The sequence below is a fragment of the Erythrolamprus reginae genome, chromosome 8 (genome assembly GCF_031021105.1).
Source record: "Erythrolamprus reginae isolate rEryReg1 chromosome 8, rEryReg1.hap1, whole genome shotgun sequence".
In the NCBI taxonomy this organism is placed as follows: Eukaryota; Metazoa; Chordata; class Lepidosauria; order Squamata; family Dipsadidae; genus Erythrolamprus; species Erythrolamprus reginae.
In genome coordinates this window covers 29,543,528-29,566,666 of record NC_091957.1, presented here as the reverse complement: position 1 = coordinate 29,566,666, position 23,139 = coordinate 29,543,528, and the positions used below count along the sequence as shown (strand labels likewise).

The window sequence follows — 23,139 nt, the reverse complement described above, 5'->3', positions numbered from 1 at the left end:
AATGATATGAGATTGGTTTGGCATGATTTGTTTCTGATGAATCCGTGCTGGCTATTGGATATGATCTTGTTTGTTTCTAGGAAGTGGGTAAGTTGTTTTTTGATTATTTTCTCCAGTATTTTTCCAGGTATAGAGGTCAGACTGATTGGTCTGTAGTTACCTGGGTTGGTCTTTTTGCCTTTTTTGTGGATGGGGACTATGTCAGCTCGCTTCCAGTCTTCCGATAGGTCTCCAGTGATCCAGGATATTTGGTAGATGAGGAGGAGTGGTTCCGCTATGGTGTCTGCCAATTCTTTTAGGACTTTGGGGTGAAGTCCGTCTGGCCCTGGTGATTTGTATTCGTTGAGTTCCCTCAGGTAGTCCCTCACTGTGCTTTTGTCTATGTTGAGTTCGGTTCTGGGGCAGTTTGTTGCAGTTAAATTGCAGATTGGTTGGAGGGAGGTTCCCTTTTGTGTGAAGACTGTTGCAAAGTAGGCGTTGAGTAGCTGTGCTTGGTTATTGCTGTCTGTGATTTCTCTACCCTCTTCGTTTTTTAGTGTGACAATTGTTTCTTTGATTTTCTTCTTATTGTTGATGTGTTGGAAGAATCTTTTTTTGTTGTCTTTGACTTCCGCTGCAAGGTGTTGTTCATATTGTGCCTTTGCTGTTTTTATTTTTTGTTTGCAGGAACTGGCTGTTTGCTGATATTCCGCTTTGGTTATGAGTCCTTCTTTCCATTGTTTGTACTTAGCTTTTTTTCCTTTTATGTCATCTGCGAGGGCTTTGTTTAGCCATGCAGGTTTAGTTTTGGTTTTCCTGTTTTTCCTTTTCATGGGGATTGCGTTGTTTTGGGCGTCTATGATGCTGTTTTTTAGGATCACCCAGGCTTCCTGAGTGGTTTTTCCTTCTAAGAGTTCGTTCCAGGGGCATTGTTCAAGGTTCGCTCTGAGCTTGTTAAAGTCCGCTTTTCTGAAGTCTGGGACTGTAGTGGTGTTGGGTATAGTAGCTAGTGATTGCACTATGTTGAATTTGAGGATGACGTGGTCGCTCTCTCCCAGTTTCCCTTCTTCTTCTGTTCCCTCTATTGTTTCTTCCCTGTTTGTTAGTATTAGGTCTAATATAGCATTCCCTCTGGTTCCTGTTTCAACTTTTTGGGTTAGAAAGTTGTCAGCTAGACTGGAAAGAAATTTGGCAGACTTTCCGCTTGGTGCTGAGTTAGTTTTCCAGTTGATGTCTGGGTAGTTGAAGTCCCCCATTATTGTCGTGCTGTGTTTGTTGCATATGTCTGTTAGTTGGCATGTGAAGAGGTCGTCCATTGTGTCTGTTTGATTGGGTGGTCTGTAGTATACTCCAATTGTGGTGTTGCTCTTTTTTTCTTTTATGTTGACCCATATGATTTCTAGGGGGTTATCATCTTTGGTTGGATGTAGTTCTGTGGCAGTGTAGTGGTCTTTGATGTATAGTGCAACACCTCCTCCTTTCTTGTTTGACCTGTTCTTCTTGAAGAGGTTGTAACCCATTATCTGTGTGTTCCAGGCGTGTGTTTCGTCCCACAAGGTTTCTGTGATTCCAATTAGATCATATTGGCCCTCGTGTATTAATAATTCCAGTTCATCCTGTTTGTTTCCCAAGCTTTCTGCGTTTGTGTACAGGCATTTTAGATGTTTGTGTTTGTTTGCAGGTAGAAATTTTTTAATCTCAGGTTTGTTTGTAGGCTTGTCCCGTTCCCCTTCCTTGTTTTGTTCAGTGTTTTGTCGTATAGTTTGGTCACCCTCCCCTCTCAGAGCTAGTTTAAAGCCCTCCTGATGAGTTGGGCTAGTCGGTTACCTAGGAGGTTCTTCCCCGCTCTAGTGAGGTGTAGCCCGTCGCTTGCTAGAAGCCCTTCTTGGAGATAGTGCAGACCATGGTCGAGGAAGCCGAAGTTCTTATGGCGACACCATCCTTTAAGCCAGTGATTTATCTGCGGGATTTTGCGTTCTCTGGCGGGGTGTCGTCCTCTAGTGGGGAGGATGGAGGAAAAAACAACCTGAGCACCTGTTTTTCTGATTGTGTTGCCCAAGTGGTCATAGTCTTTCATAATTTGGTTCATGTCTTTCCCTGTGTCGTTGATTCCCGCATGAATCACCAATAGTGGGTAGTAGTCCGTGGGTTTGAGTATTTTGGTGAGGTTTTCAGTTATGTCAGAGATTTTAGCTCCGGGGAGGCAGCACACCTCTCTAGATTGGTTGTCTGGTCTGCAGATGGGAGGCTCAGTTCCCCTGAGGATTGAGTCTCCAATTACCAGTACTCTCCTTTTCTTTTTGGCTGGCTTGGGGTGAGGGAGGTTAGCTTCTGTTGTTGAGGCTTTTGGTGGAGTTGTGTTGTGCTTGGTTCTTGGTGGTTCTTTGTCAGATGTTTGCAGGTTTTCTTGTTCCGAGAGTACTGAATATTTGTTGCTTGTAGGCAGTGGGGTTGGGAGGAGGAGGGTTGGAGTTGGTGGAGGCTTGTTTTTTCGTCTTAGGGTGATGTGTGTCCAGCTATTTACTGCTTCTGGCACGTGGATTCGGCTTAGCTCCTCTGGGGTGTTGGTTTTGTTGGGAGTCTGATGGATTTTCTCGTTGTGATGTTGGTGCTTCAGGGTTGTTAGGTTTTTCTCTAGGTTTTCGATTTTTTCCTCAAGTAGCTGGATGAGTTTGCATTTGTTGCAGGTAAAGTTTTGGAGGTTCGAGGGGAGGAGTGAGTACATGGAGCACAAACTGCAGCACACCATGGATTCAGTTCCGTCTTCATCTATGCTTGTTCGGGGAGTGACTTCTGTGTGCATGGTTGGTGTATCTTCTCTCTCACTCTCTGTGTTGTTCTTTATGTGTGTGGTAGGTTGCAGGGTGGGTGCGGGAGAGTGCAGAGGTGACATGTCTGCTCTTGTTGCTGGGTTGGTGATTTCCTCTGCTTCCCTGGTCAGCAAACCCCGTGTTCTTTTGCCTTGCGGTGAGCTTTTAGCTTCTTCCCAGCATGCACCAGGAGTATGCAAATTACCCCCTGAAGCTCAGATTCCTGGGTGGTGAGTTCCTCTGCTTCCCTGGTCAGCAAACCCGGTGTTTTTTTGCCTCGCGGTGAGCTTTTAGCTTCTTCCCAGCATGCACAAGGAGTATGCAAATTACCAATACAGTTCTAACCCAATACAGTGTTCCCTTGACTTTCATGGGTCTGACATTCGCGAAAAGTCTATACCATGGGTTTTTTAAAAAAAATTAATTAAAAAAAATACTTCGCAGGGTTTTTTTCTGCACCACGGTTTTTCCCGCCCGTGATGTCATACATCATCGCCAAATTATTGTTAATAAATAATTATGTTAATAAATATCAGGATCATTAAGTATCTTCTTCAATGGTGAGCACCAGTAATAATGGTGAGTACCTGTAATAATCTAAAGGTTGTTAAGGGAATGGGAAATTGTAATTTAGGGGTTTAAAGTATTAGGGGATGTCCTGTGATACTGTTCATAGCCAAAAATAGTGTAATTACTTACTTATTTGACTTTCACAGGTGGTCTAGGAACACATCCCTGCGAAAGTCAAGGGAACACTGTCTCCAGGTGGCTGGAATTCGGGATTCCCCAGCAGAGCGCATGGAACTCTGTGCTGCTTTGGCGCTGGCCATGCCCCTTCCCTCGGAAATTCTGTTCCCAACTGTGGTCATAGTTATAGTTGTAGTTTATAGTTTATTAGATTTGTTTGCCACCCCTCTCCGAAGACTCGGGTCATAAGTCAAGAACTACTATATCAGCCATTATGAAAGAGATGGATATGCTAGGAAGTAAGGAAAATGATCACATTCTTGGTAAGTTCTTGAATAATTTCTTATAAGTTCTTGAATGCAGCCACGTGAATGGTTATGGGTGCACCTAGGTACACCCACATTACACCAATCCTCTGTGAACTGCACTGGCTCCCTGGACACAATTCAAGGTGTTGGTCATTGCTTTTAAAGCCCTACATGGTTTAGGGCCAGGCTATCTTTGAGACCACCTTCTACCACATAGCTCCCAGTGGCCGATAAGAGTTGGTTTTCTCCGGGTTCCATCAGCTAAACAGTGTTGGCTGGTGGGTCTGTGGGAAAGGGCCTTCTCTGGGGCTGCGCTGAGTCTCTGGAACCAGTTACCTCCTGAGATCTGGACTACCCCCACCCTACTGGCCTTCCAGAAAGCAGTAAAGGCTTTTTCAGCAGGCCTGGGGCCGTTGATCCGATAATGGTAGCCATCAAGATCCACCCATAAATGGTATGCATGGATTTCACTGTTTTATTTTAATAGTTTCTAAACTGTTTTATAGGTTTTTAATAGTACTCAGATGTTATATTTTTGGTTGTAAGTTGCCCAGAGTCCCTGGTGGCGAACCTTTCCCCCCTTGGGTGCCGAAAGAGCATGCATGTGCGCTATCACACATGCCCAAGTGCCCACACCCATAATTCAATCCCCCACCCACCGGAGGCTCTCTGGAAGCCAGAAACAGACTGTTACCCAACTTCTGACAGGCCCACTAAGCTTGTGTTTCGTCCTCCCCAGGCTCCAAAGGCTTCCCTGGAACTGGAGGAGGGTAAAAATGCCCTTCCCCATCCCCCTGGAGGCTCTCTAGAAGCCAAAAACGCCCTCCCAGAGCCTCTGTGTGAGCCAAAAATCAGTTGGCTGGCACACACATGCACATTGGAGCTGAGCTAGGACAACGACTTGCGTGCCAGCAGATATGGCTCCGCGTGCCACCCGTGGCACCCGTGCCATAGGTTCACCATTGCTGCCCTAGGGCATAAAAATCAAATTAATTAATTAATAATTATATTCAAACAAACCAAATAGGCTTGTCAGGCAGATAATTCTCTCTCTCTCTGAAGGTCATTTGTTTGTGTTTTGAAATTAAAGAACCAAATTACACCAGCAGGGCACACAAAGGTGAGATCTCCAGCAAGCCAAACGTGTGCACTTCTGACAACTTCCTGAAAAACTGGGATGCTGAGTACCTGGCACAGGAGAGAACAATCTGTGTCTAACAAGGGACGTGTAGAATGAGCAATGCCCCACATGAAACAGAGGGCAACACTCTTTCCTGGAGAGCAGCTACAAGGATTTCCTCTTAGGAGGAATCTGGTTCAACGAGGTAGAAGATTGATAGAATACAAATGCCAATACTTCAGATCGTGCAGAATGCAGCTGCGAGAGCAATCATGGGCTTTCCCAAATATGCCCATGTTACACCAACACTCTGCAGTCTGCATTGGTTGCCGATCAGTTTCCGGTCACAATTCAAAGTGTTGGTAATGACCTATAAAGCCCTTCATGGCATCGGACCAGATTATCTCAGGAACTGCCTTCTGCTGCACGAATCCCAGCAACCAGTTAGGTCCCACAGAGTGGGTCTTCTCCGGGTCCCATCAACTAAACAATGCCACTTGGCGGGACCCAGGGGAAGAGCCTTCTCTGTGGCGGCCCCGGCCCTCTGGAACCAACTCCCCCCAGAGATTAGAATTGCCCCCACCCTCCTTGCCTTTCGTAAACCACCCTCCTTGCCTTTTTTGCACTCTATAACTTTAGCACTTTATAACTTTAACGATTTTTTAATAATTATATGTTATTCTATTAAGTTCTTGAGAATAACTTAGTGTTAATTGGTATCCTATTTTAGTGTAATTGATCTTTATATTGTTTTTTAATTGAATTTATATGGAATTTTTAATAATTAATATTTTAGCTAATTTATTAGAAGGGTTTTTTAAAACTAATGAATTATTGGGGTGGGTATGATGATATGTATGAAATGAATGATTGTTATGGGTGGGCTGGGTGGGTCTCTGGTATGGATGAAATAAATGGAAATGGTATGAATGATTTGATTAGCCTACCTGACACTGGAGAGGCAGGAGGGGAGGGGGCACCGATATCTGAGGTGGTAGAGGGTCGGAATATTCCGGTCCTGCTGGGGAGAGGCAGATATGGCAGGGGCCACAGAGCTAGCCGTTCCAGGGGAACGAGAGATTGTTGCTTAATAACGATCCCTTGTTCCGGCTCTGTGAACCCAATCCTGGGTGCTGGTGATGAGTGTAATTCTGGCCCTGGGCTCAAGCTGCTGCTACTCAATGCCAGGTCGGTGGTAAATAAAGCTCTCCTCGTCCGGGATCTGATCCTGGATGAGGAGGTGGACCTGGCATGTGTTACTGAAACCTGGCTGGGCCCAGAGGGAGGAGTCCCTCTTTCTGAAATTTGCCCAGCTGGGTTTCAGATATGGCATCAGCCTCGACCCCAGGGAAGGCGGGGAGGAGTGGCTATTATAGCCAGGGAGAGCCTTGGCTTGCGTAGACTCGTTGCTCCAGAGATTGCGGGTTGCGAGTCCCTCCTGGTGAAGTTGGACTTAGGGGTCCAGGTGGGCTTGTTTCTCACGTACCTGCCTCCCAGCTGCGTGTCACAAGCCCTGCCTGTGCTACTCGAGGAGGTAGCTGGGTTGGCGGTGGGGTTCCCCAGACTTATTGTCTTGGGGGACTTTAACCTGCCGTCGCTCGGTGAAACCTCTGGACTGGCACAGGAGTTCATGGTCACCATGACAGCCATGGACCTGACCCAAGTAGTACAGGGTCCGACTCACGAGGGGGGGGGCATGCACCTGACATGGTATTCCTCTCTGAGCAACTGAGTAATGGTCTGAGACTAAGGTGCTTAGAAGTGTTGCCTTTGTCATGGTCGGACTATTTTCTACTGCGGCTTGACTTCCTGGCTCCAATCCTTCTCCGCAGGGAGGCGGAACCGATTAAGCTGTTCCGCCCCAGATGCCTGATGGATCCAGAGGGCTTTCAGAAGGCACTTGGGGTTATTCCAGATACACTCGTACACAGTTCGGCAGAGTCTCTGGCTGAGGCCTGGAACAAGGCTGCAGCGGAGGCTCTTGACCGAACTGCGCCGTTGCGACCTGTGGCACTAGACCCCGTAGAGCTCCATGGTTCAACGAGGAGCTCCGGGAGTTGAAACGCCAGAAGAGACGTCTAGAGAAGCGATGGAGGAAGAGTAAGTCCGAATCCGATCAAACACTTGTAAGAACACATGTTAAGACTTACAAAGTGGCACTCAAGGCGGCAAGATGCGCGTATCATTCCGCCTTGATTGCATCAGCGGAATCCCGCCCGGCCGCTCTGTTTAGGGTGACCCGCTCCCTTCTTAATCACGGGGGAGTTGGGGAGTCCTTGCAGAGTAGTGCCGAGGATTTTAACACGTTTTTCGCTGATAAAATCACTCGGATCCGAGCGGACCTCGACTCTAATTGGAATACAGAGTCGACTGACAACGAGTCAGTTGAGATGACTGGGGCACGTACTTGTCCACCTGTCTGGGAAGAGTTTGATCTGGTGACACCTGATGAAGTGGACAAGGCCATTGGAGCTGTGAGTTCCACCACCTGTTTACTGGATCCTTGTCCCTCCTGGCTGGTTTCGGCCAGCAGGGAGGTGATACGGAGCTGGGTCCAGGAGATTGTCAACGCTTCTTTGGGGAGGGGGTCCTTCCCAGATGCCTACAAGGAGGCACTTGTGCGCCCCCTCCTCAAGAAGCCTTCCCTGGACCCAGCCATTCTCAATAACTATCGTCCAGTCTCCAACCTTCCCTTTATGGGGAAGGTTGTTGAGAAGGTGGTGGCGCTCCAGCTCCAGCGGTCCTTGGAAGAAGCCAATTATCTAGGTCCTCAGCAGTCAGGATTCAGGCCCGGCTACAGCACGGAAACTGCTTGGTCGCACTGATGGATGATCTCTGGCGGGCCCGGGACAGGGGTTTATCCTCTGTCCTGGTGCTTCTTGACCTCTCAGCGGCTTTCGATACCATCGACCATGGTATCCTTCTGCGCCGGCTGGAGGGGTTGGGAGTGGGAGGCACTGTCCTTCAGTGGTTCTCTTCCTACCTCTCTGGTCAGTCGCAGTCGGTGTTAGTGGGGGGTCAAAGATATTGACAAAATTGAACGGGTCCAAAGACGGGCTACAAGAATGGTGGAAGGTCTTAAGCATAAATTTATCAGGAAAGACTTAATGAACTCAATCTGTATAGTCTGGAGGACAGAAGGAAAAGGGGGGACATGATCGAAACATTTAAATATATTAAAGGGTTAAATAAGGTCCAGGAGGGAAGTGTTTTTAAAAGGAAAGTGAACACAAGAACAAGGGGACACAATCTGAAGTTAGTTGGGGGAAAGATCAAAAGCAACATGAGAAAATATTATTTTACTGAAAGAGTAGTAGATCCTTGGAACAAACTTCCAGCAGACGTGGTAGATAAATCCACAGTAACTGAATTTAAACATGCCTGGGATAAACATATATCCATCCTAAGATAATATATAGAAAATAGTATAAGGGCAGACAAGATGGACCATGAGGTCTTTTTCTGCCGTCAGACTTCTATGTTTCTATTATTGTATGCTGTTTTATGATTGCTGATAGCCGCCCCGAGTCTTTGGAGAGGGGTGGCATATAAGTAAGTAAGTAAGTAAGTAAGTAAGTAAGTAAGTAAGTAAGTAAGTAAGTAAGTAAGTAAGTAAGTAAATAAATAAAGCCCAGAGATATTTTAGAGGATTCCTCCAGTGCAGCAGGCTAATATGCATGTTCCTGCCACTTTTCCTTGTAAGCTGCGCGTGTGCGCGCCCCCCCAAAATACCCCTCTGTGTGTGTGTGTGTGTGTGTGTGAACTATTGAACCATTTCCAACAGCTCACCTCTAATTGGAAATGGTTCAAGAGTTCACACACACACACACACACACAAGGGGGGAGGAGACAGGGATGGAAAAAGAGAAGATAATAATAGTAATAGATTTTGGTTTTGTTTTATTATTAATTTATTTTAATAAAAAAAGAAGGGAATTTTTTCTTATTTATTTATTTATTTGTTTGTTTGTTTGTTTGTTTATTCTTCTATGCCGCCTAGTCCCAAAGGGACTGTCGCTCAGACACTATACTTTTCCGCCCACACCCAAAAAAAATTAGAGGGAACATTGGTTCCCGCCACACTTGCCAACATTTGTAAGTGGCTGGAAATCGGAGCAAACTGCTGATACAGTTACAGAGGAATGATTGACTCTATCATCTGCACCTCTGTAACTGTCTGATTTGGTTCGGCAACTCAACAAGACCGACACAGACTTCAGAGGGTAATCAGAACTGCAGAAAAAACAATTGCTGCCAACCTGCCTTCCATTGAGGGCCTGTATACTGCACGAGTCAAAAAGAGGGCAGTGAAAATATCTACAGACCCCTCACATCCTGGACACAAACTGTTTCAATTCCTACCGTCAAAACTGCACACCAAGAAAACTAGACACAAGGACAGTTTTTTCCTGAATGCCATCACTCTGCTAAACAAATAATTCCTTCAACACTGTCAAACTATTTACTAAGTTGGCACTGCATCAATCTTCCCATTGTTCCCATCACCCATCTCCTCCCACAAATGACTGTATGACTGCAACTTTCTAACTGATATCTTTACAATTTATATTGACTGGTTCCTAATATGATTTCATTGCTTATTTGTACCTGGATTATCATTAAGTGCTGTACCTTATGATTCTTGATGAACTTATCTTTTCTTTTATGTATACTCAGAGTATATGAACCAAGACTTGTGTGTCCAATCACACTTGGCCAAAAAAACCTATATTCTATTCTATCCTACATTCTATTCTATTCTATCCTACATTCTATTCTATTCTATTCTACTCTACTCTACACCAAAGTTATGGGTGGCTTCTCTTTGCTTCTAGAAGCAAGCTGGCCAGGACCTCTTTGAAACAGAGCAGCCCTTGAAAAGAATGACCCTTTGTGTGGCCCCTGCACTTATCTGGAATGATGAATGGGCTGCATGAAGACTCCTGAGAGGGGTGAGGAGGGGTGGGAGCAGGGGTAAAATCCAGGAGGTTCTGGAGAACCAATAGCGGAAATTTTGAGTAGTTTGGAGAGCCGGCAAATACTACTTATGGCTGGCCCCAGACTGGGGTGGGAATGAAATTTTGCAATATCCTTCCCCCAGGATTTGGGAGGGAATGGGGATTTTGCAGCACTCTTACCAAATATACATGTGAAAAAATTATAATGAGGTAGACAAATCCACAAAAATCTTTTGCCTAATATCTTAGTTTCATGGTGAATTGCATTTTTAGAATACAGTTAGTCTTCAACCTACCACAGTTCATTTAGTGACCCATCAAAGTTACAACGGCACTGAAAAAAGTGACTTATGACTGTTTTTCACACATACGACCTTTGTGGTATCCCCATGATCATGTGATCAAAATTCAGATGCTTGGCAATTGCTGTCTTCCAAGGTCATTTGATCGTGACCTTCTGACAAGCAAAATCAATGGGGAAACCAGATTTAACAACCCTGTTACTAACTTAACAACTGCAGTGATGCACTTAACAATTGTGACAGGTCATAAAATGGGGCAAAACCGAGTTAACAAATGTCTCACTTAACAACAGAAATTGTGATTATAAATCAAAGACTACCTGGCTACAGCTTGCAGTTAATCATGTGTCCATTCTTGATTATCGGGAATAATGAGAGCAGCAAAATGTTCACATATTGCTTTAAACATGAGTGTGATATAATACACCTAACATTGTGGCACTAAGCACAGTACCTGCCTCAATGTTATGTATAAAGCAGCTTCTACAAAGCTGTGGGTAGAATTAAATGGTAGGGGCTGTTTGAAGCCTTCATTTGGAGATTTAAAGTGTGGACTCTGCACTGAATTGACTATTGACCATTAAGTCAGAAATGAATATGACCTCCTGACAAATGATATCAGATGGAGAATAGGCGTTGATTGCTTACCTGAACGCCTCTTCTCGTACGGTGAGCGGGTACAGCAGTCACATGGGTTGCTCATGTCCAATCCGGTGGAACTGAGCCTAGTGTTAAAAAAGCTTGCCGGATCCGCCCCTTCCCCAGAATTCGCGAATCCATAGACTAGGCTCAGCTGTGAAGCTCTGTAGTGTTCAACTCTTATTGTTAGAGGAAAAAGGATTATAGAAGGTAAAGAAGACACATACAAGGGCGGGAAGTGACTGCTGTACCCGCTCACCGTACGAGAAGAGGCGTTCAGGTAAGCAATCAACGCCTATTCTCCGTACTGAAGGAGCGGGTCCAGCAGTCACATGGGACATACCCAAGAGATGGTCCCTAGGGAGGGATTAGATTGCTATCGTGTGAGATAACGGATTGGAGTACCCTTCTGCCGAAGGCAGCGTCCGCTGAAGCGTAAGCATCAATCTTGTAGTGCCTGATGAAGGAATTTGGCGAGGCCCAAGTGGCTGCTTTGCAGACCTCCTCCAACGGGGCTTGAGTCGCCCAAGCGGCCGAGGTGGCTGCGCTCCTGGTGGAATGCGCTGTGATGTTCCTTGGGACTGAGAGGGAGGCCGATTCATAGGCCTTAGATATAGTCCCTCTGATCCAACGGCCTATTACTGTTGAAGACACTTTGGCACCCATGACTCTGGGGTGATAGGCTATAAACAGTGCTTCTGACCTCCGAAAGGGTCCAGTGCGTTGGATATAGATTCTCAGTGCTCTAATAAGATCCAGGGTGTGCCATCTAATTGCCAAGGGATGGTCTCGTTGGAGGCAGAAGGATGGTAGGACAATATCCTGAGTTCTGTGGAACATGGAACTGACCTTGGGTAAGAAGGTGGGGTCCAGTCGCAAGACTACCTTGTCCTGATGAAATTGACAAAGGTCCTGCCTGATCGAGAGGGCAGCCAACTCCGAAATGCGTCGTGCAGAGGTAATAGCCACCAGGAATGCTACCTTAAAGGATAGGTACCTGAGGGACGCCGATTTTAAGGGTTCGTATGGTGCCTGCGTGAGGGAATGGAGAACCCGTGGCAAATCCCAGGATGGGTACCTGTGGACCTTGGAAGGTCTGAGGTTGGCTATGCCCTTGAGGAATTCCTGAACTTCAGGGAAGGATCGGAGAGGCTGTCTGCGGGGACCCCCTAGGACAGATGAAATGGCTGCCAGATGACGCCGGAGGGTGCTGGTGGAAAGTCCTTTATGGAAGCCTTGCATAAGGAAGGAAATGATTCTGTGTATGGGGATGCACAGAGGGGAGAGACCTTCCTGTAGACACCACTGGTGAAACTTGGACCACGTGTGGTCGTAGATTCGATTGGTCGAACCCCTTCTGGCCTTTAAAATGACCTCCACTGAATCGGGGTCATGACCACGCAGTTCTAAGTCTCTCCTGATAACAGCCAGGCGGTGAGGTGGAACCACTCCGGGTCTGGATGGAATGAAGCCCCCTGCCGCAGCATATCCCCCGAAACGGGGAGTCGCCAAGGGTCCTGGACGGACAGCTGTTGGAGGTCCGCGAACCAGGGCCGGCGGGGCCAATGAGGGGCGATTAAGATTACTCGGGCCCTCTCGGTGAGAACCTTGTGAATCACGTCCGGGAGAATTGGAATTGGAGGAAATGCGTAGAGTAGGCCTGGAGGCCATGGACTCCGGAGGGCATTGATTGCTTCCGCTCCCGGGGATGGAAATCTGGAAAAGAAGCGAGGGAGTTGGGCGTTCGCATTGGTCGCGAAGAGATCCAGGATTGGTAGGCCGAATCTGAGGCTGATTTGATGGAACAGGTCTTGATGGAGATTCCACTCTCCTGGGTCTATCGTTGCTCGAGATAGCCAATCCGCCTGGACGTTGAGGCTCCCCGAGATGTGGTCTGCTAGGAGCGACCGAAGATGTTTTTCCGCCCAAAGGCCTAACTTGAGGGCCTCCCTCATGAGGGCCTTGGATCTCGTGCCCCCCTGTCTGCAGATATGGCTTTTTGTGGCAATGTTGTCGGTGAGAATGAGAACGTGCCGGTTGGGAATGCGAGGAGAGAAATGCTTCAGAGCCAGGGAAACGGCTCTTAACTCTAGCCAATTGATTGGCCTGGAAGCTTCCTCCGGGGACCACGTGCCCTGGGCTATCATCCCCTGGGCGTGGGCGCCCCATCCCGATAGACTGGCATCTGTGGTGATGACAAATTGATCCGGGCACCTGAACGGGGATCCTTTGTCCATGGCCGGAGACTTCCACCACTTGAAGGATCTGCGAACACTTGGTGGGATGACAATGCGACGATTTGAGTTGCTGTGCCCCGATCTCTGAAAGGGTAATAGGAGCCACTGGAGTTCCCTAGCATGAAGGCGAGCCCAGGGAATGATGCCTATGCATGACACCATCTTCCCCAAAAGGGATGACAGAGTTACTATGGATACTGAAGAATTAGATAAAATGTTAGAAATTAACTCCCCTATACTGAGTTTTCTCTCGGGAGAGAGAAAAACCTGGGAGGATTCTGAATTAATAATGGATCCCAGGTGTAAGATGGATGTGGAAGGTTGGAGGTGACTTTTATCAAAGTTGATGGAAAATCCATGGTCCTGAAGGACTGACATGGTGACAGAAAGATCTGTTTTCACTTTTTCTAGGGAGTTCCCATGAATCAAAATATCATCAAGATAACATAAAATGTGGATGGGAGACGCCCGGATATAGGCCGCCAGGGACCCCAAGAGCTTTGTAAAGACCCGAGGGGCCGAGGAAAGGCCAAATGGCATCGCCCTATACTGGAAATGCCTGCCTTGAAAGGAAAAACGTAAAAATTTTCTGTGGCATTTGGCTATAGGAATGTGGAGGTAGGCCTCAGTGAGGTCTAAGGAGACCATGAAATCTCCCGTGTGGATGGCGGCCAAAATAGAAGATAAGGAGTGCATCTTAAACTTCCTATATTTGATGAATAGGTTTAGCTTCTTTAAATCCAAAATAGCTCTCCAACCTCCGGAGGACTTTGGAACCATAAATAGGATGGAGTAAAAACCTAGGCCCTTCTGACCGGAAGGAACCGGTTGAATGGCTCTGATGGACAATAAATGAGAAATGGCCTCCTCCATACGGTTACAATCTGAGGAGGACCTGGGAGAAGGGCAGGAAATAAAACGTTTCGGGGGAGGAGAAATAAATTCTAAAAGAAGACCTGTTTGAACAGTGTCAATGACCCAGGGGTCCTTGGAGGTGAGACGCCAATTAGAGGCGAAATGGGCTAGGCGACCCCCTATGGGAATTGAGGAAAGATTACCATCTAGGTTTTTTTGAAGCCCTGTTAGAGGACGCTCCCCTTTGGAAGCGAAAACCTCTGCCCCTGGAGTTCCTACCTTGGGAACGAAAGCGGGGGGAATACTGACCTGGAGATCTCTGATAGGACGCCGCTTGATCTTGCTGGCGCCCTGGGCGACGAAAGGACTGCGTTTTGGTAGCCTTTTTTGTGGTTGGACCCAAAACTTTCTTCTTGTCCGTGGTTTCCGTGAGGAGTGGATCCAGAAGATCACCGAAAAGAAGGTCGCGCTTTAAGGGTCCCTGGGATAACTGCCACTTCTGGCGTACTCCCGCTTGCCAAGGGCGAATCCATAGGAGTCTTCTTGCCGTTGTAGAAGCTGCAATAGACTTAGCAGAAAATCTAGTAGATTGCAAGGTGGCATCAGCCACGTACTGGGCAGCTGCAAAGACCTTGTTGAAGTCTTGTTGACCTCTCAAGTCATCGGGAGGAATATGCTGTTGAAGTTGGCGAAGCCATAGAAGCATGGCTCTGGAGAAAAAGGAAGCTGCTGCAGAACTTTTAATGGCCCAGGAATCTGCGGTGAATCCTCTTTTGAGCATTTGTTCAATCCGCTTGTCCTCTGGGCGGAGGACTTCCTCCGCTTCGCCTGGCACAGCCGCTGCCGAGTGAAGAATCTTGACAGGTTCATCCGGTTTGGGAAAGGATAGAAGCTCTTCATAGGAAGAGGAAAGTTTGTACAACTTTCTGTCCTTGGTGGAGGGATTAAGGCCAGAGGCTGGGAAATCCCACTGTTTGAGTAAAGCATCTTTAAACAATTTAGGCATAGGGATTACCTCGTTATCCTCCTGTTCCTCTGTGAAGTAAGGTAAATTCTCCTCCGGAGGATCAGTGGCAGTGGAGGCTTGTTTCTCCTGGGCCGCTAATCCCGTAGAAATTCTAGCTTTGAGGAGGAGAGATTTGAATAATTGAGAAGGAAAAATAGTAATTGGAGAAGGAACCTTTATTTGGGATTCCTCATCATCTGAGAGGCCTTGAAAGGGATCCTCATCATCCTCCATATCCTCATATTCGTCCTGAGAGGAATCTGAATCATCCTGAATAGGAGCTCTAACCGCTGGGGAAGAACCCAAGGGGCGGGAGGGACGAGGAGGAGGAGGAGGTAAGGGAAGCTCATTGATGGTGGAGAGTTTGGCATCAATGGCCTTGGACAACACAGCAAAAATAGATTGGAACTCAGGAGGTAAACTAGAAATATCAGCAGGAAAGGCAGAAGAATCCCTAAAGGCCTGGGAGGATCCTGGCTGGGGGGAATCTTCAATAATATCTGGTTCCTCTGGACCTATGCCCCATAGGTTAGGTTGGGGTCTGTCTAGGTTAGGCTCATCCAGAGATAACACAGGGACCCCAGAAGGAGGTAGATTAGAAGCCTCTGGGGGGTCTTGACTACTGAGTACTTGGGCCTGTACTTTCAAACGTTTTGCTGATTTGTCATGGATTCTTTGTAGGGCTAGGTCCCTTCTCTTCTCGGCCCTGGTGACCTTGGTCGAGGGGCGGGCCCCTGGAGAAGAGGAGGAAGAGGCCTGGGGGATACTAGTAATCTCATCGCCTGTAGGCCTGGCCTCTCTGGGACCTTTAGTTGTGCCTCTCTTGGGAAAAGTAGCCATAGTCTGACAATTAACAGAAGACAAGGCTGAGCCAATAACTGAATAATTAAGGAGAAGAATTTCAAGGACTTCCCAAGAGGAATGGATCCTGCTTCGAGGCCTCGAAGCTGCTGAGACTTGAGGGCAATCTGGGCAAACCCAGAGTTCGTGTCCCCAAATCCAGCGGGGCCAGCCTCCCTAAACTTTTTAATTAAGTAAACCAAGGCACTCTGGTTGGAGGCTTAGCCGGTGGAGAATTAAGCCTGGGCGTCCCAAGGCCCGCTCCGGGATCCACGCGGTGGACTGAGGCCTACGCGGCTGGCAGGGGGCCAACACGAGAGGCCTAAATTTAAAAAGGGCGCGAAGGCCTTCGCGCCGAAAAATCGCTCCGTAATATTCTTAAAGGGGAAGCGATCGACTAAGTCCAGGAGACTAGAAAGACGTCTCACTCCGCAGGAGGTATTTCTTAAGCCCTTTAATAATATACAATAATGAATCAATAAATCAATAAATCAATACTTGCACCAAGACCTCCAGGCCAAAGGATTAAAAGAATCCACAAGCGGCAGCGGGAATCGTAACCGGCAAAACCGCCGGGGGAAAACGAAACCGCAACTTCTCCAAGGAAAAAAGCCGAGCCACAAACGGCTGGCGCTATTAGTGCAAGTAAATAATAAGGATAAAACAATTCTTACTACTTTTGAAGGAAAAGATCGAAGGGAAGGTGTTAGAATGTTGAACGAGCTATCACAATACAACCGCAGGATATGCGAACTGAGCGAATTCTGGGGAAGGGGCGGATCCGGCAAGCTTTTTTAACACTAGGCTCAGTTCCACCGGATTGGACATGAGCAACCCATGTGACTGCTGGACCCGCTCCTTCAGTACGGAGAATGTCAATTAGATCAGAACTCATCTGCATATTTAGATAAAATGTGGCTTATTGCAATATGCAAATAGAACACCTTTTGACAGTTAATTCAAGTTATGCACCACTATTTTATCGCTTCTGAGATTCCCACTGATAATGCATAACCTTATTTGCTTTCTCCAAATATCTGTCCAAAGTTGTGCCCTAACAGTAAATCTTATAACGTCCCTTATTTTTTATCAGAAAACGGGATTGTTGGCAACGCAGCCTCATTTAACCTTTCTTCCTTGCCAAAGAAAGGGCTTGGCGCATGAACCTTCAACAAGCACCTTTGTCAAATTATGACCTCATTCCATGGAGCACCTGGCAAGAAAAAGGTGCCCCTCCTAAGTAGCTTGACTGGAAGACATGCTTCAAAAACAGAGCGACCAAATTAGACTGCTGCTAAAACTGTAGCAGCACCTCAAATTATAGAAGAAACTCAAACTCTTCAAGTCAGCTTGGAATTTCAGATCCAAACAATTCATTGTTGGAGAGGTTTTAGTGAATGTTCACTTTAAAAGCTGATGTCTCCAATTTAGTGATGGGGTTAACACACCATGTTATGTCATGATCTGTGTAGTTATGAGTTGCAGAATAAGTCATAACTACTTTGTATATAATGCTAGGCCATCAATCATGGTATTCAAACGACTGTGGTTGACTTCTCCTTAACATTAAACCAAAACGAACCCTCATTAGGAATTAGCATGGTGGATGAATCAGATCACACATGCCCCTGAAGTTTATCTGTACCAATTTGATACTAGAGCTATACTGTACATACTAAAAAAGTATTCACAACATGCTATATAAGAACAGGCATGGGACATGTTATGATGAACCCAAAGACCTCATCTCCCATCTACTTTGAACATTCAAAGTAAGAGCGAAGGGTTTTCTTATTTTGAATGTTCCGGGGGGCTGGCAGGGAGATGGGGAGCGCGCGACCAAGGAAAAGGGTGTGCAGGGGGATGTTTTGGAGCGCGCGCACAGGCGCGCAGCTTACAGGAATCAGTGGACGTGGCCCAGTACTGGTCCTTTGGGGACCCCACATCTAGCACAAATTTACACTTCCTTCCAGACTCACCTTTTCTCCTTTCTGTCCACTACAGTCGCATTTATTGTTTGAGGAACACCCATGGCACGCCTAGAAGGGAGAGAAAGAAGCTCAGCGTGAGATATTAAGTGGTCCTTGGATATGAAGAATTACTCTTCAAAAGTTAATGGGGAGCCAGCCACAAATCTGGACTGCTTCATTGTGGGTCTAAACATACTTTAAACATGGTATGAAACAACGAGCAAGCAGATAATTCTAATTACAATCTGCAAAACAGAAAGTAAATTTCAATAATAAAGTAAATTTCAAGAAGAGCCAGGGTGGCACAGCAGGTAGAGTGCTGTACTGCAGGCCACTGAAGCTGACTGTAGATCTGAAGGTCAGCGGTTCAAATCTCATCACCGGCTCAAGGTTGACTCAGCCTTCCATCCTTCTGAGGTGGGTAAAATGAGGACCCAGATTGTGGGGGCAATAGCCTAGCTCTGTTAATAAGTGCTATTGCTAACATGTTGTAAGCCGCCCTGAGTCTAAGGAGAAGGGCGGCATAAAAATTGAATAAATAAATAAATAAATAAATAAATAACTGAGCAGCGAAGCTCACATTAATCAAAAGATTAATTCATTAATTGACCTATGTGGAGGTCTTTAGAAAAAGAGTTAGTTACTTCTGCTTTGTAGAGATGCAAAAATAGGGCAGTTTCTCTGCTTCTAAGTAAAAACCTAATTGCTGGTTTTGTCCTGTCAAGACTAAAGTCTTCTGTCCTCAAGAGTCTCAATGTGGTTCCTTCCTTGTTTCTAAACACTCCAAAAACTTCCTACTTTGATCACCCACCTTTCTGCTCTTCAATATCATTGTTCTCCCCATCTTCAAAGACTTCAGCATCCCTGTGGTCTAGTATAACATCACGAGACAGCTGTGCTGCTCAAAGATGCCCAGAGCCTTCACCCATTACTCCTACCCCTAATCGTAATCCTGGCACTGCCAACCATGAACCCCTTCATGAGGCCATCTCCTTCTTCCAGCTGAGGCTTCTTAAAACCCATCTTCCCCAAGACACTTAAGATACCACACCTCAAGGTGAGACGGATGCTCTACATCAGAGGTGTTCAAACTTGGCATCTTATGGACTTCAACCATGGCTGACCATAGGAATTCTGGGAATTGAAATCAACAGGTCTTAAAGGTTACTAGGGCTGGGCATCTCTTCTATTTAAAAACTGATCTCTTTCTGTTTTTTCAGTTATACTGCAACTTATAGGGTGCGTTCCAAAAGTAGTGCAATTTTTAAAAAAGTAATTTATTGAACAGATGTGTACAAACACTTAAAATTCTTCAAAGTACTGTCCTTGGGCCTCTACACATTTTTTCCAGCGACTCTGCCATGACCGGTATACACCCTGGAAGGCATCTTCGGCGACCTCTCGCAAGGTCTTCGTCACAGCTGATTGGATCTCTTCTATGGATGAAAAACGGATTCCTTTCAGGTCTGGCAACAAAAAGAAGTCAGGGCTATAGCGGTGGGGGGTGGGGCAGCGTTGACACCTGATGTTTGGCGAGGAACCCGCAGACTCATAGCGAGTTGTGGCAAGATGTGTTTTTTGTCTGTCATCAGCTGTGACGAAGATCTTGCGAGAGGTCCCCAAAGATGCCTTCCAGGGCACGTACCGGTCCTGGCAGACTCCCTGGAAAAAATGTGTGGAGGCCCAAGGACAATACTTTAAAGAATTTCAAGTGTTTGTGCAAATCTGTTCAATAAATAACTTTTAAAAAATAAGTGCATTACTTTTGGACCACACCCTGTAGATGGCAGTTTCCCATGGCAAGAGCTGATTCTGATCTTCAATCAATCCTGCAGGTAACTCACACCCACACACACACACACACACACACACACACCTGTATATTGCCTTTCATTTGAGATGATATATACCCATGATGGTGAACCTATGGCATGCGTGCCACAGGTGGCACGCAGAGCCATATTGGAGGGCATGATGGTTTTTTCACTCTCCCAGCCTTCAGTGAGGCCTGTGCACATGCGCAGGGATGGGGGTTGATTGTACGCATGCACAGAGGCTTCATATGTGTGTGTGGGGGGGAAGGAATGAGGTGGGCACGTCTATGCATGCTAGCATATGCAAACAGACCCTTTTGGTATGCGAACCAAAAAAGGATCGCCATCACTGATCTATACAGATAGACCCCTGCAAGATAAGCTTCCTAGATTGGGGGGGGGGGGTTCTGGGTACCACAATCCAGCGAAGTTGGAAGCAAAAGATCTATGAAAAAAAAAGTTGAGTAACTATATCTTGGTGGATAATCAACTAAACATGAGCCAGAAATGTGCAGCAGTGGCTAAAAAGGCCAACACAATCCTAAACTGCATCAAGAGGGGGATACACTCCAAGACCAGGGAAGTATTAATACCATCTATAATGCCCTGGTCAGACCACATCTGGAGTACTGCATTCAGTTCTGGTCACCACACTTCAAAAGAGACATAGAAACTCTGGAGAAGATGCAGAAAAGAGCAACCAAAATGATTAGGGGACTAGAAACCAAGACTTATAAAGAGAAATTGCTGGAACTGGTCTTGGATAGCCTAGAGAAAAGAAGGGCCAGGGGGGACATGATAGCAGTCTACAGGTACTTGAGGGGTTGCCACAGAGAGGAGGGGGTCACTCTATTCTCCAGGGCACCAGAGGGCCGGACGAGGAACAATGGCTGGAAGCTGACCAAGGAGAGATTCAACCTGGAGATAAGGAAGAACTTCCTGATGGTCACAGCGATCAACCAGTGGAATGGCCTGCCGGCAGAGATTGTAAACTCCCCAACTTTGGACATTTTCAAGAGGAGATTGGACTGTCATTAGGCTGGAGTGCTGTAGGATTTCCTGCTTAAGCAGTGGGTTAGACTTGATGACCTGCAAGGTCCCTTTCAACTCTAATAAATAAATAAATAAATAATTTCCTCCTACTCAGGTAGTCCTGGACTTCCAACCATTAATTTAGTGACTATTTCAACAGCATTAAAAAAAGTGACTTATAACTGGTCCTTATACACATAACCTGGTCCTAACTGTGGTTGTAAGTCGAGGATTATAATCAATACTTTCAAGAATCTGGGACTGCCTCTTCAGGTAACTACTTTTGTGTAATAACTCGAAACCTTTTGAAGAACAAATTACTTGGACACAACCCTGAAATTAATTAAAACATTTCTCTTTGCAAAGGCTTGCATGTGCTATAATTATCCAAAAATCTTTTTTTTTTGGAAGTCTGAGTTGTAATATGACTTCCTAATTGAACAAAAAAATGCAGCCAGGTTTTCTGTCTTCACTAGCCCAATTCTTCTTTTATAAATATTGCCTTTAGAAATAAGGTATAGTGTTATAATATGTAATGGTATACAAAAACATACAATGCAATAAACAATTTATAAAGGTAAATATAAACTGATATAGAAATGAAAATATATAGTATGTAAAAATGGAAACATAAGAAATATGATGAAATGGGTAAGATCTGTAAAAAGAAAGATAATGTGCTGTACACACCTTTTTATTTTGTAAAACTCAATAAACAAATCTTTTAAAAAAACATTGCCTTTGTAAAAGGAGCATACAGCAAAATAATGCACTGTCACCTCTGAGTTGCAGATACATTAGCTAGCCTTGCAAGTTGTGATTAGAGAAATTAAATAATTACATAATTGGAGCAGACAATGGCTTGCATTGTATGTATTGCATATGTATGGCATTTTATATCATTTGCCATGGAAGCATCTTAAAGAACTGTCTAAATAGGATAATAAAAACAAGGACAATATGCAACAAAGCTGCAAGAAATTTATATAAATAACAAATAGACGTAGTTGCAACCTGTTCTCTAACCAATAGATGGAGCTTTCTACTCATACTTGCAAAGTAGTTTAATTAAATCTAGAAACGTCCCAAATTCAGCATTCCCCAAGTTTGCCAAGAAGACAATTTATAGACAGACAACTGCCAAGATGATTATTCACAGAGAAACAATTCAGAGAGTATAAAGAACCCCAAAAGACAATTCAGAAAAGTCACAGAAATATTGAGAGGAGGAATTCACACCCTTCTTTTGTTTACTCGTGTCAATGTTTGCCGCTTAAAGTTTCTTTGGAAAAAAAAATCACTTCTGCATTCAAAATTAATTTAGAATAGGTCAACAAATAAAATGTCAGATATTGGCTTAATTCGATTCCTAATTTCGTATTTCTTGTTGCAGTTCCATATTGGTCTTCTAAATATTTTTAAGAAGATTCAAAATACATAAAATAAAATACTGAGCATAGAAGAAGAATCCTAATACTGTTCTAAGAAAAATAAAGGCTTAATGAAATAATTTCAAAAGCCTATTTTAACCAACCAAACCTTAATTTAAAAAGGCACATAAAACAATGAAGCCATTTCAATTAAGCACCAATTAATCAATGAAAAGATGCAATGTTTAAAATATACATAAATGAACAAAACTAAACAAATACATAGAATGTATAGATACATTTAGTCACTTAAAATGTTTGAAGGTAGATTTCCCTTTGAAAATGGGGCTGAGACCAGACTGAGATTTTACCCAAAGAATGTTTATTTAAAATCTTAGTTGATTAACCGTATGAGATTTAAATTCAGATGCAGTCTGTACTGTTCTTGGAAATATTCTATCTTGAATATCACAGGACTATTTCTGAGCAAAAATGCAGATAATTATATTCTTAATTCACTGCAGAAATTCACTAGATTCACATGTTGCATTGGAATTTGGTATATTTTACAAGCAAATTGCAGCCCAGAAAGACTGGGCTTAGATAACACTTTGAGCCTGAAGAAGCTTAAATTAATAGGTGATAGCCAGATTAAATAAGAAAGAAGAAAGAGATGGTTCATAAAATCAGTGCAGGTACTAACCAAAGAGATCCTTGCATTAACAAAAAAAAGTGAGAAACCCTTTTCAATTTGCTAACTGATTTGTAAACCCATCTGCAAATTTGCCAGCAGCTTTAGGAACTCATCCACAAATTAATGCAACTTTCAAGCTAAGACCAGTAGTTATAAGCATTACATGTGGATTGCCAAAAACCATTCCCCCAGGAAAGGGCTAAAAATTAACTTTTTAAACCAATCAGCTCATTGTAAGTGAGTTGAAAAACTGGCATTGAATTCCCTTCCCCCAATTCCTCAATAACACTCGGCCACAAATCTAAAAGAGAGAAAACTCAGTTTTTAAGATCAGTGTGATATTCCTGCACTTCAGTGATAAGGTGGTTAAGGATTGGCACAAACATCCAGCCTTTTACTACACACTACATTTTTCCAGTCCTTTGCAATCTCTCTAGTTGCTCACACTCTTTCATCCTCAGGAGAAGACCCCAGAAAGCAACTCATCCCAGGAGACCTCCTCTGATGGAGAACCTGGG

General features: G+C 45.0%; 1 protein-coding gene across 1 annotated transcript in view; it reads right to left on the bottom strand.

Annotated features, from left to right (window-relative positions):
- COL4A5 (collagen type IV alpha 5 chain) overlaps positions 1-23,139 on the bottom strand; it is a 174,568-nt gene that overhangs the window by 103,024 nt on the left and 48,405 nt on the right. Inside the window, exon 2 of the mRNA XM_070759748.1 lies at positions 17,721-17,780. Within this exon, the coding sequence (XP_070615849.1) occupies positions 17,721-17,780 (60 nt within the window). The remainder of the gene's footprint in view (positions 1-17,720; positions 17,781-23,139) is intronic.